Source organism: Myotis daubentonii, chromosome 5 (assembly GCF_963259705.1).
Source record: "Myotis daubentonii chromosome 5, mMyoDau2.1, whole genome shotgun sequence".
NCBI classification, from domain to species: domain Eukaryota; kingdom Metazoa; phylum Chordata; class Mammalia; order Chiroptera; family Vespertilionidae; genus Myotis; species Myotis daubentonii.
Window position 1 is genome coordinate 20,042,290 of NC_081844.1, and position 11,848 is coordinate 20,054,137.

Sequence of the window (11,848 nt, forward strand, 5' to 3'; positions counted from 1 at the left end):
AAAGCAAACACAACACTTTGCCCAGCTGGTGGTGTGGCTCGATAGCTGTGCATCAGGGTAAGAACCAGGGGTCATGATTGGATTCCCGGTCATGGTACATGCCCCACTTACAGGCTCGGTCCCCAGGTGGGGCGTCCTGGGGGCAGCCAATCCAGGTTTCTATCTCTCTATCCCTCTCCCTTACTTTCTCTCTAAAAATCAATAAAATCATATTTACATAAATGAATGAATTAAAAAAATCTATAAAAAGCATATCTTCCAGTGAGGGGATTTTTTAAAAAGGGGGGAGGGGCGGGGAATCCTGTCCCGGGAAGGTGTGGGTTTCTCCCCGGCTGCCACCACTGCAAACAGGCAGCTGCTTTGCCCACATATGTAAGTTTCTCCTCTTCAAGCTCCTGTGAATTTGAATACGGCCACATGTCATTTCTTCACAACTGACCCATCCCATGACTGGGCTCACAGTGGATATCCGCATCCCTTACTGGGTGCTGGGGCAGACTGGAGTATCTTGGTTTTCACTCCTGCTGTGAATGTGGCCCCAATAAGGGCCCTCAAAAATGGGGGTGTAGATGGCTTGTAGCATTTTCAGCTCCCTAAGAATTTGTGGATCGCCCTCTATAGATTTCTAGGGTCCCACTGTTACCAATTCAAAGTTCCTATGCCCTATGCTTCAAAAAAAACCAATATTCAAAACATCAGAGATTGGAATAAGAAAAGGTTTACTGATCAAGAAGGCACCAGCTGGAGAAGATGGGGGTCTTAAAGCTCCCACAAAGCCATCGCAGGAGAGCCCAGAATTCAGGCTTATTTCCTGTCAAGGGAAGGGAGAACAGGCGAGAGGTGTGTGACACCTGGGCTCCCACAGGGACCCAAGGAAGAGCACAGAACTCTCTGATTCTCTTTGTCCCCCAGTTCTCCAGTGACTGCTGCTCATCTCATTAGGTCTTGAGGCTCCCACAAATCTTTGCCAAAAGTTCAAGCTTTCAGCAGAATTTCTCTAATAACTAGCATACCTAGAGCATGACCTGAAGACCATGGGGGAAATGCAGACTAGAAATAAGATAGAATCAGAGAGCTTTTCCTTCTGTTACACCACCTGCCCAGGGAGGCCCCTCACTGGGCAAAGCCTCCCTGCAGAATAACATGATCCCACGGAGAAGGGAGTAGAGCCTGAAGCCCCCTGAGCACAGGCAGGCGCTGCCAGCAGGCAGGGTGAGTGGGAACATTGCTTATTCTCTCTGCCTCCTGCAGGTCAGAGAAAAGCCGTTGCCCCACAGATTTCATAGCCGCCACTAACCACACCTGCATACTTTCCCTGCCGTTTGCAGGAAGCTGGCTGCTACATCAATAAGCCAGGCTGCAGCCCTAGCTGGTTGGGTGCTGGGGATAGAGCATTGGTCTGCGGACTGGAGGGTCCCAGGTTTGATTCCAGTCAAGGGCACATGGACATGTTGCAGGCTTGATCCCCAGTAGTGGATGTGCAGGAGGCAGCCAGTCAGTGATTCTCATTCACCATTGATGTTACTATCTCTCTTTCCCTCTCCCTTCCTCTCTGAAATCAATAAAAATATATTTAAAAATATAAGCTAGGCATGAGTATATTATCACAAACATTCCCTGAATCTGGGGCAGCCCTGTTGGCTCGGTTGTTGTTACTGTGGAGGGGAGCAGAGGGTACCACCCCAAATATGCCTTTGGAGATGCTGACAGTTTAAGCTGTTCCTTTCAAGAAACAAAAGCCTCAGGAAGAGCCCCGCCCTCCTCCCTAACTGCCTGAAAGGGATCTAGAAGAGGACCTGCTCCAGGAGGGGAGCTCAGCACAGGCATCTGTAGTTTAATAGGAGCTGGGTGGGAAGGACAGAGAGGACACTAGCAAGGCCCTCTGATCACAGTCCTACTGTTCAAGTTGGCCCAGCAAACATCTGTTTTCTATTCCATGTGAATTGCCTTCCTCCCCTTTCAAGTCCCAAACCACAACTCCTCCTCTTTAGCTCTGGATGGCACCACTGCCTCAAATGCCCAGTCTGCCCTGGGGATTCTCATGGCACAATATAAATGTATACTAATAAAAGGGTAATATGCAAATTGGTCACGATGCCCTCTCAGTCACGGCCGGATATGCTAATTAGTCACAACCAGTATGCAAATTGACCATCACTCCAACGCACAAGATGGCTGCCCCCATGTAGCCACAAGATGGCCTGCAGGGGAGGGCAGTTAGGGGCATCCAGGCCTCCAGGGGAGGACAGTTGGGGGCGACCAGACTAGCAGGAAAGTGGCTAGGGTGTGATCAGGCTGGCAGGCAGGCCAGTGATTAGGACCAGAAGTCCTGGATTGTGAGAGGTATGTCCCAGAAAGGAGAGGGTGCTGGCTGGGCTGAGGGACACCACCTCCAGTGCACGAATTTCGTGCACCAGTCCTCTAGTATGTAATAAATCTCATGTGTAATAAATATGTCATGTGCAATAAAACTGGCTGTTTGCTCCTGTTACCCTGTCTGGTGTTAATCTGATTTTAGTCTACACAGAAGACTTAGAAAGGTGGAAGGAAAACGTGTTTTCCACACCCACAGGGTGCTTTGCTTTTCCTGGTATGAAGGGGTCCAATAGCATGGGAACATTGTCAACTTCCTCATCAATAATCACAACGCCCGCCTCTTAATTTTCATCACATTCCCTGAGATTCTACCCCTTCCCTGCCAATCAGACTTTGTCACAAGTGCTTGGACCTTAACCGGAGGGAAACCCTGAAGAAAGGTGGCAAAACCGATTTATAGGGAAAACCCACGAACTTTCTGTTTGCAGGGCCAGGACTAGTGCGAGGTGAGGAAGGCACTTGCCTTGGGTGCAGAATGTACGGGAGGTGGGGCAGACGCAGGACATTGTTACTCTTTTTTTAAAAAAATATATTTTATTGATTTTTTATAGAGAGGAAGGGAGAGGGATAGAGAGTTAGAAACATCAATGAGAGAGAAACATCGATCAGCTGCCTCCTGGACACTCCCCACTGGGGATGTGCCCACAACCAAGGTACATGCCCTTGACCGGAATCGAGCCTGGGACCCTTCAGACCCCAGGCCGACACTCTACACACTGAGCTAAACCGGTTAGGGCGACAATGTTAGTTATCATCACCCCATTTTACAGCACCTCCATGGAGACTGAGGCAGAGGGGACATTGCTTGCCCAGAGTCCCACTGGGCGGCAGGGCTGTTCACACACAGCCTTGGCCTCTGACCCGCAGTGCGGGTCCCGAGTTGGCCCTAAAGTTTGGAGGCTGGCACAGCGCAGCTCAGAGAAGTCCTCTCCCCCAGGGCTGCGTCCTTGCACCTGGGCTCCTGGTCTGGGAGCGGCTGCTGCTCATGGGATGCACAGCTCCTGGTGGCTCCTCAGCAAGACCCTCCCACCCTGCTCCTGTGGCTGTGGAGTGGCTTTAAGCAGTCGAGGCAGAAGGATATTCCTCCTCCGACACCCTCCATGGCCTCCAGGGTCCCCTCTGACACAGCAGCAGGGATGCTATGGGAGCTCCTGCTGGGTCACTACGGAGAGTGACACCAAAGCCAGCCTCTTGGGTGAGACCTGGGCCCTGCCCACTCCCAGGCCACCATTCACCTCCCAGCCTCAGTTTCCCCAGCTGGGGACTGGACCAATGATGCTCTGCCTCTCAGCTCACAGTCCACAGGAACAGGAGGCTGGCATGCCCTAGGCTTTCTGTCACTGCAGCTGTCACCTTCAGGAACACAGGAGAAGGGCAGGGACTTACAATGGGGTGTCCTCTCCCACAGGAGCTCATGGGCCAGCACCCAGCCCAGAAGGGCCAAGCCCATAATTTGGCAGAAACAACACACCTCATTTCTGGGAAAGGAAAGTGAAAGCTAAACTGTCCTCTTCCTGCAGGTGCCCCGTTTTGGAGCTTTTCATTGGTCAGCATAGATCCCATGCTGATAATGGGCAGCTCCAGCAAGTAGAAAGTTCCAGCTTCCTTTCCTGACTCCCTCCCAAGCTTCTCTGCATCCCTCTGAATGGAATCCACTTCTTACCGCTACTCCCAACTGCCCACGGATGAGTATCCCAAAAAGCTGGGGGACCACAAGCTGCCAGTGTGGGTGTGGATCCTGCTGCGCCTCCTGGTGGTCGGTCTGTCTGTGGCAACAGGCGTTTTGGCTGCCAAGTTCAATAGCCCAGCTTGCAAGGATGGCCTCCCGGCTGAGCAGGAGTGTCGAAACATCACCCACCTCCTGGAGCAGGAGCTGACCCAGGCCCAGGAAGTCTTACGGGGGACCGAGGCCCAAGCTGCCACTTGCAACCAGACTGTGGTAAGTCACTGCCCCTCCTAGAGAGGGCCCTGTGCTTGGGGGACCCCCAGGGTCTGGGTGCTTGGGGACCCCCAGGGTCTAGGTGGAGATGGAGATAGACCTTGAAAATGCCCTTAGGCTCCTGCATGGGGAGCCTGAATTTCCCCACCAGGGTTTTGGGGAGCTCTAAACTCCCTCTGGGGTGCCAGTGTGGGACCCCAGAGCACCCAATAAGGGGCCTCGGTATTCCCAGTAGCATGTGGATGGATCTCCAAACTCCAGGACTTGGGTCTAGGGCAGCTGGGAACTGCCCCTGGGCACAGACTTAGGGAAGCAGAAATCCCTCTGGGGGTTGGGATGGGGACCCAACCAGACTCTGAAGAAGGCAGGGCCTTTTTTTTTTTTTTTTTTAAATTAATTAATTATATATAGAGAGAGGAAGGGTGAGAGTGAGAGGAACATTGATTGTTGTCCCACTCATGGAGGCATTCATTGGCTGGTTCTCAGTATGTGCCCTGACCAGGAATAGATCCCACAGCCTTGGCATATTGGGATGGCGATCTAACCAACTGAGCTACCTGACCAGGGCAAGGCAGGGGCTCTTGATACTTCCACTGCATCCCTGAGAGGCAGCATTTTAACCAGGGTCTTGATATGGGGGTCCTTGAAACTCTCACTGGACATCTAACTTGGGTTGAGAAATCCCACTGTGTTCTGGGTTTGAGGTGATGTCTAACTCTTCTTGGATATAGCCCAGGGGATCTGGACATTTCTCCTAGGCTTTGGGCCAAGAGAGCCTCCAAATTCCTAGGGTGTGGGGGGGGGGAGGGGACTTGAAACTCCCATTTTGAGGATCACATCCTGGGGGGTAGGAGGCTGTGGCCATTCTTCAGGGTGGAGACAGGTGCAGAGAGGGTTGGCAGGAATCCTGAAAGGGGTTTGGGCCTGAGCCCCTCCGACTCCAGGGCCTGGTGAGGGGGTCAGGGCCCAGGGACAGCAGCCAAGCCCACCAGGGACAAGAACCCCAGTTTGCAACACCCTTACTCTTACCGGCATCCCAGGAGACCCTGAAGATTTCCCTGGAAGAGGAGAAGGCTGCGGGCCACAAGCAACAGGAGCTGGTGCAGAAGCTTCAAGGTGAGAAAAGCACAGGCCCTGGTTGCAGTCAGGGAGTTTGCAGGAGCAGGTCAGTATTGAAGAGGAGGGAGGAGGAGGGCCTCAGGGTTGGGGTCCGGGAGAAGGACAGGACCAAAGCCAGTGGAAGTAGAAGGGGCAGGGCAAGCCAGACTTCCAAGGTGCACTCGCTCCAATGGAGGCGGGACCTGTTAGGGGTGGGGCCAGTTGGGGGTGTGGCCTCGGCGCGGACACTCTCTCTGTGCCTCCTTAGAGGAGATCAAGACATTGAATCAGTCGCTGCGGGAGAAATCCGCATATCTGGAGAAGAAATCAGCGGATCTGGAGAAGAAATCCGCGGAGCTGCGGGAGAAATCCGCGGAGCTGGAGGACAAATCCGCGGAGCTGAAGGAGAAATCCGCGGATCTGGAGAAGAAATCAGCGGAACTCCAGAAGAAATCCGCGGATCTGGAGAAGAAATCCGCGGAACTGAAGCAACTAAGGTCAGGACACCCACCCACCCCGGGCCACGCCCCTTCCTCCTTCCAACCCCAAGACCTAGGATCCCCTTTGGCTCTGAAAATTCCCATTGCCCTGGGGACAAAGTTGGAGCCCAGCCTTGTCCCTCCAGTCACCCAACTCTGGGTGGCCACCGGCCACTCCCCTGCCCAGTGACCTGGTGGGGAAGGAGAAGAGATTTGGAGGGGTTTCCAGCCCAGCACCAGTGCAGCCAGACCTGGCAGCCTCCTGAGGTGTCCCCATCTCCTCCTCAGAAAAGAGAATGTGGCCTTGGTCTCTGCCAAGGGTCCCCCCGACTCCGGAATCACCCTCAGTCTCTCCCTGGCCACCATGCTCCTGCCCCTGATCCTCCTGGCTCTGCTGGTCTGTTGTCCCAGGATGCGTGCCTGCCGGTGAGGAGGGGGCTGGAGAGGGATGGGAGGAGGTAGGGACAGTCAGGGTCTGGGGTGGTGGCCTGCCTGCGGGGAGGGGGCTGGGTGCTGGAGCGAGAGGAACCTCAGTGAGGAGCTGTGGGGCAGAAATAGAACAGTGGGGACCAGCTATGTTGTCCTATTAACCCTGTCTGTTAACTGTGACTGTTCCCTTCTCATCAGGCACATTCTCACCTGACTGAGAGCTGTCCGCCCTGGGACATGGGCCTTAACCTCAGAATGCAGTCCAGGCTCCTTTTCTGAGAGTTTCCTGTCATCTTGGAAAGATAACAACCTGGCCCCACAGATGCTCTCTCCCATTCGGCCCGCAATCTAACCACAACTCCCCCTCCCTTTAGCTCTGGGTGGCACCTGTGCCTCAAATGCCCAGTCTGCCCTGGGGTTCTCATGGCACAATATGAACGTATACTGATAAGAGGGTAATATGCAAATTGGTCACGACACCCTCACAGTCATGACTGGATATGGTAATTAGTTATAACCAGTATGCAAATTGACCAGCACTCCAACAAAACATGATGGCCGCCCCCATGTGGCCACAAGATGGCCTGCAGGGGAGGGCAGTTGGAGGCGACCAGGCCTGCAGGGGAGAGCCATTTGGGGGGGACCAGGCCAGCAGGGGAGGGCAGGATGGGGCGGCCCAGCCTGCAGGGTAAGGCTGTTGTTGGCAACCAGGCCTGCAGGGGAGGACCGTTGGAGGGGAACTGGCCTACAGGGGAGGGCAGTTGGGGGTGACCGAGCTGGCCGGGGAGGGCAGTAGGGAGCGATCAGGCTGTTAGGGGCAATTGGGCCAGCAGGGGAACAGTTAGGCATTGATCAGGCGGGCAGGGGAGTGGTTAGAGGTTGATCAGGCTGGCAGGCAGAAGTGATTAGGAGCAATCAGGCAGGCAGGCAGGCTAGTGGTTAGGAGCAAACAGTCCTGGATTGTGAAAGGAATGTCCCAGATTGGAGAGGGTGTGCAGTCTGGGCTGAGGGACCCCTCCCTCCCCCCTGAGTGCACAGATATTGTGCACCAGGCCCCTAGTATGTAATAAAGCTGTCATGTGTAATAAATATGTCATGTGCAACAAAGCGGGCTGTTTGCTCCTGTTAACCCTTCAGGTGTTAATTTGATTATTAATCTAGCCAGAAGAATTTAGAACGGAGGAAAGAAAATGTGTTTTCCACCCCCACGCTGTGCTTTCCTCTTCCTGGTACTAAGGGGTCCAATGGCATGGGAGCATCTTCAACTTCCTCATCAAAGCTCACAACACCCGCCTCTTCACTCTCATCACTTCCCCTGAGATTCTACCCCTTCGCTGCCAATCAGACTTTGTCACAAGTGCTTGGACCTTAACCTGAGGGAAACCCAGAAAAATGGTGGTAAAACCGATATATAGGGAAAACCCACAACTTTCTGTTTGCAGGGCCAGGACTAGTGCGAGGTGAGGAAGGCACTTGCCTTGGGTGCATCATGTAGAGGGGGCACGACAATGTTAGTTATCATCACCCCGTTTCACAGCTCCATGGAGACTGAGGCAGAGGGGACATTGCTTGCCCAGCGTCCCACTGGGCGGCAGGGCTGTTCACACACAGCCTTGGCCTCTGACCCGCAGTGCGGGTCCCGAGTTGGCCCTAAAGTTTGGAGGCTGGCACAGCGCAGCTCAGAGAAGTCCTCTCCCCCAGGGCTGCGTCCTTGCACCTGGGCTCCTGGTCTGGGAGCGGCTGCTGCTCATGGGACGCACAGCTCCTGGTGGCTCCTCAGCAAGACCCTCCCACCCTGGTCCAGTGGCTGTGGAGTGGCTTTAAGCCAGTGGTTCTCAACCTTCCTAATGCCGAGACCCTTTAATTCAGTTCCTCATGTTGTGGTGACCCCCCAGTTTCATTGTTCCAAATTGAACATAATTAAAGCATAGTGATTAATCACAAAAACTATATGTATTTTCCGATGGTCTTAGGCGACCCCTGTGAAAGGGTCATTCGACCCCCAAAGGGTCACAACCCAAAGGTTGAGAACCGCTGCTTTAGGTGGTCAAGGCAGAAGGATATTCCTCCTCTGACACCCTCCATGGCCCCCAGGGTCCCCTCTGACACAGCAGCAGGGACGCTACGGGAGCTCCTGCTGGGTCACTACGGACAGTGACACCAAAGCCAGCCTCTTGGGTGAGACCCTGGCCCTGCCCACTCCCAGGCCACCATTCACCTCTCAGCCTCAGTTTCCCCAGCTGGGGACTGGACCAATGATGCTCTGCCTCTCAGGTCACAGTCCACAGGAACAGGAGGCTGGCATGCCCTAGGCTTTCTGTCACTGCAGCTGTCACCTTCAGGAACACAGGAGAAGGGCAGGGACTTACGATGGGGTGTCCTCTCCCACAGGAGCTCATGGGCCAGCACCCAGCCCAGAAGGGCCACGCCCATAATTTGGAAGGAACAACACACCTCATTTCTGGGAAAGGAAAGTGAAAGCTAAACTGTCCTCCTCCTGCAGGTGCCCCGTTTTGGAACTTTTCATTGGTCAGCATAGATCCCATGCTAATAAGGGGCAGCTCCAGCAAGTATAAAGTTCCAGCTTCCTTTCCTGACTCCCTCCCAAGCTTCTCTGCATCCCTCTGAATGGCACCCACTTCTTACCGCTACTCCCAACTGCCCACGGATGAGTTCGCAAAGAACCTGGGGGACCTCAAGCTGCCAGTGCGGGTATGGGTCCTGCTGGGCCTACTGGTGGTAGTGGTGGTCGGTCTGTCTGTGGCAGTAGGCGTTTTTGCTGTCCAGGCCAATAGCCCAGCTTGCAAGGATGGCCTCCAGGCTGAGCAGGAGTGTCGAAACATCACCCACCTCCTGGAGCAGGAGCTGACCCGGGCCCAGGAAGTCTTACGGGGGACCGAGGCCCAAGCTGCCACTTGCAACCAGACTGTGGTAAGTCACCGCCCCTCCTAGAGAGGGCCCTGTGCTTGGGGGACCCCCAGGGTCTGGGTGCTGGCGGACCCCCAGGGTCTGGGTGGAGATCTAGATAGACCTTGAAACTGCCCCTAGGCCCCTGCATGGGGAGCCTGAATTTCCCCACCAGGGTTTTGGGGAGCTCTAAACCCCCTCTGGGGTGCCAGTGTGGGTCACCAGAGCACCCAATTCGGGGCCTCAGTATTCCCAGTAGCATGTGGATGAATCTCCAAACTCCAGGACATGGGTCTAAGGGAGCTGGGAATTGCCCCTGGGCAGAGACTTAGGGAAGCAGAAATCCTTCAGGGGATTGGGATGGGGACCCCATCAGACTCTGATTAAGGCAGGGCCTTTTTTTTTTTTTTAAATTGATTTTAGAGAGAGAGGAAGGGAGAGAGCAAGAGGAACATTGAATGTTGTCCCACTCATGGAGGCATTCATTGGCTGATTCTCAGTATGTGCCCTGACCAGGAATAGATCCCACAGCCTTGGCATATTGGGATGGCGATCTAACCAACTGAGCTACCTGACCAGGGCAAGGCAGGGGTTCTTGATACTTCCACTGCATCCCTGAGAGGCAGCATTTTAACTGAGGTCTTGATATGGGGGTCCTTGAAACTCCCACTGGACATCTAACTTGGGTTGAGAAATCCCACTGTGTTCTGGGTTTGAGGTGATGTCTAACTCTTCTTGGACAATAGCCCAGAAGATCCAGACATTTCTCCTAGGCTTTGGGCCAAGAGAGCCCCAAAATTCCTAGGGAGGGGGACTTGAAACTCCTATTTAGTGGATCACATCCTGGGAGGGTGGGAGGCTGTGGCTATTCTTCAGGGTGGAGACAGGTTCAGAAAGGGTTGGCAGGAATCCTGAAAGGGGTTTGGGCCTGAGCCCCTCTGACTCCAGGGCCTGGTGAGGGGGTCAGGGCCCAGGGACAGCAGCCAAGCCCACCAGGGACAAGAACCCCAGTTTGCAACACCCTTACTCTTCCCGGCATCCCAGGAGACCCTGAAGATTTCCCTGGAAGAGGAGAAGGCTGCGGGCCACAAGCAACAGGAGCTGGTGCAGAAGCTTCAAGGTGAGGAAAGCACAGGCCCTGGTTGCAGTCAGGGAGTTTGCAGGAGCAGGTCAGGTATTGAAGAGGAGGGAGGGGAGGGCCTCTGGCTTGGGGTCGGGCATGAGGGACAGGACCAAAGCCAGTGGAAGTAGAAGGGGCAGGCAAGCCAGACTTCCAAGGTGCACTCGCTCAATGCAAGCAGGCTAGAGGCGGGGTCCTGTCCGGGGGTGGGGCCAGTTGAGGGGCGTGGCTTCTGTGCGGACTCATTCTGTCCCTCCTTAGACGTGATCAAGACATTGAATCAGTCGCTGCAAAATAAATCCTCCCAGCTGGAGAAGAAATCCGCGGAGCTGGAGAAACTAAGGTCAGGACACCCACCCACCCTGGCCTCGCCCCTTCCTCCTTCCAACCCCAAGACCTAGGATCCCCTTTGGCTCTGAAAATTCCCATTGTCCTGGGGACAAAGTTGGAGCCCAGCCTTGTCCCTCCAGTCACCCAACTCTGAGTGGCAACCGGCCACTCCCCTGCCCAGTGACCTGGTGAGGAAGGAGAAGAGATTTGGAGGGGCTTCTAGCCCAGCACCAGTGCAGCCAGACCTGGCAGCCTCCTGAGTTGTCCCCATCTCCTCCTCAGAAAAGAGAATGAGGCCTTGGTCTTCGGCAAGAGCCCCCCCAACTCCGGGATCACCCTCCATCTCTCCGTGGCCGCCGTGCTCCTGCCCCTGAGCCTCCTGGCTCTGCTGGCCTGAGGTCCCAGGAAGCCTGCAGTTGAGGAGGGGGCTGGAGAGGGATGGGAGGAGTTAGGGACAGTCAGGGTCTGGGGTGGTGGCCTGCCTGCGGGGAGGGGGCTGGCGATGGGGAGAGAGGAATCACAGCGAGGAGCTGTGGGGCAGAAATAGAACAGTGGGGACCAGCTATGTTATCCTATTAACCCTGTCTGTTAACTGTGACTGTTCCCTTCAGATTAGGCACATTCCAATCTGGTTGAGGGCTGTTTGCCCAGGGACATGGGGATTAACCTCAGAATGCAGTCCAGGCTGCTTTTCAGAGAGTTTCCTGTCATTTTGGAAAGAACAACCTGGTCCCAGAGGCGCTTTCTCCCATTTGGCCTGCAATCCATCCTAATAAACTTTCATAGGATTCATCCCTGTCTCTGCTTAATAATTGATTCAAGGACTGACAGGCACCCAGGCCCATCTGTGTCGGGTTCAGAGGGAGGGTCCAGGCAGGAGTGGGGTGAGGCTCATGGAGGGGTTGGGGCTAGTTCTGTCTGACTCCGCCTTGTTGTCTCAGGCCACCACCTGGACTCGCCTGTTTCCCTCTGGGTTTCCCTGACCTGGCAGTTCTGAGGGGCACATGGCTGTGGGCAGGGGGAGGGGAGGAGGAGGGGGAGGTGAGGGGGAGGCCAGGGGCCAGGTGGCAGGGGGGGTTCATGGGGCAGCCTTAGAGGTGGGGAAGCATCAACGTTGGCCCAAGGCTGCCCTCCAAGCAGGGCAGGTGACGAAGTGGGAGGGGGCATCTG

General features: G+C 54.9%; 2 protein-coding genes across 3 annotated transcripts; both read left to right on the forward strand.

Moving 5' to 3' along the window:
• The first annotated feature begins 3,985 nt into the window (after positions 1-3,985).
• Positions 3,986-6,885, forward strand: LOC132234838 (bone marrow stromal antigen 2-like). Its single transcript, XM_059696288.1, has 5 exons — positions 3,986-4,315; positions 5,356-5,431; positions 5,682-5,910; positions 6,181-6,318; positions 6,520-6,885. The coding sequence occupies exons 1-5, from the start codon at positions 4,022-4,024 to the stop codon at positions 6,533-6,535; spliced, it is 753 nt and encodes a 250-aa protein (XP_059552271.1). The 5' UTR covers positions 3,986-4,021; the 3' UTR covers positions 6,536-6,885.
• Positions 6,886-8,867: 1,982 nt separating this feature from the next.
• Positions 8,868-11,474, forward strand: LOC132234842 (bone marrow stromal antigen 2-like). 2 transcript variants are annotated; one of them, XM_059696292.1, is made up of 4 exons: positions 8,868-9,252; positions 10,273-10,348; positions 10,610-10,691; positions 11,290-11,474. In XM_059696292.1, the coding sequence occupies exons 1-4, from the start codon at positions 8,950-8,952 to the stop codon at positions 11,312-11,314; spliced, it is 486 nt and encodes a 161-aa protein (XP_059552275.1). In that variant the 5' UTR covers positions 8,868-8,949; the 3' UTR covers positions 11,315-11,474. The 2 variants fall into 2 exon arrangements, with proteins under 2 accessions (XP_059552275.1, XP_059552274.1); XM_059696291.1 differs by lacking the exon at positions 11,290-11,474 and adding an exon at positions 10,961-11,117 and having other exon boundaries at positions 8,873-9,252.
• Positions 11,475-11,848: the final 374 nt, after the last annotated feature.

Coding starts and splice junctions, on each gene's coding strand:
- LOC132234842 (XM_059696291.1), top strand. CDS start 8,950: ATGGCACCCACTTCTTACCGCTACTCCCAACTGCCCACGGATGAGTTC. Junction 10,349..10,609: donor GCTGGTGCAGAAGCTTCAAG/GTGAGGAAAGCA, acceptor GTCCCTCCTTAG/ACGTGATCAAGACATTGAAT. Junction 10,692..10,960: donor GCGGAGCTGGAGAAACTAAG/GTCAGGACACCC, acceptor TCTCCTCCTCAG/AAAAGAGAATGAGGCCTTGG.
- LOC132234838 (XM_059696288.1), top strand. CDS start 4,022: ATGGAATCCACTTCTTACCGCTACTCCCAACTGCCCACGGATGAGTAT. Junction 5,432..5,681: donor GCTGGTGCAGAAGCTTCAAG/GTGAGAAAAGCA, acceptor GTGCCTCCTTAG/AGGAGATCAAGACATTGAAT. Junction 5,911..6,180: donor GCGGAACTGAAGCAACTAAG/GTCAGGACACCC, acceptor TCTCCTCCTCAG/AAAAGAGAATGTGGCCTTGG.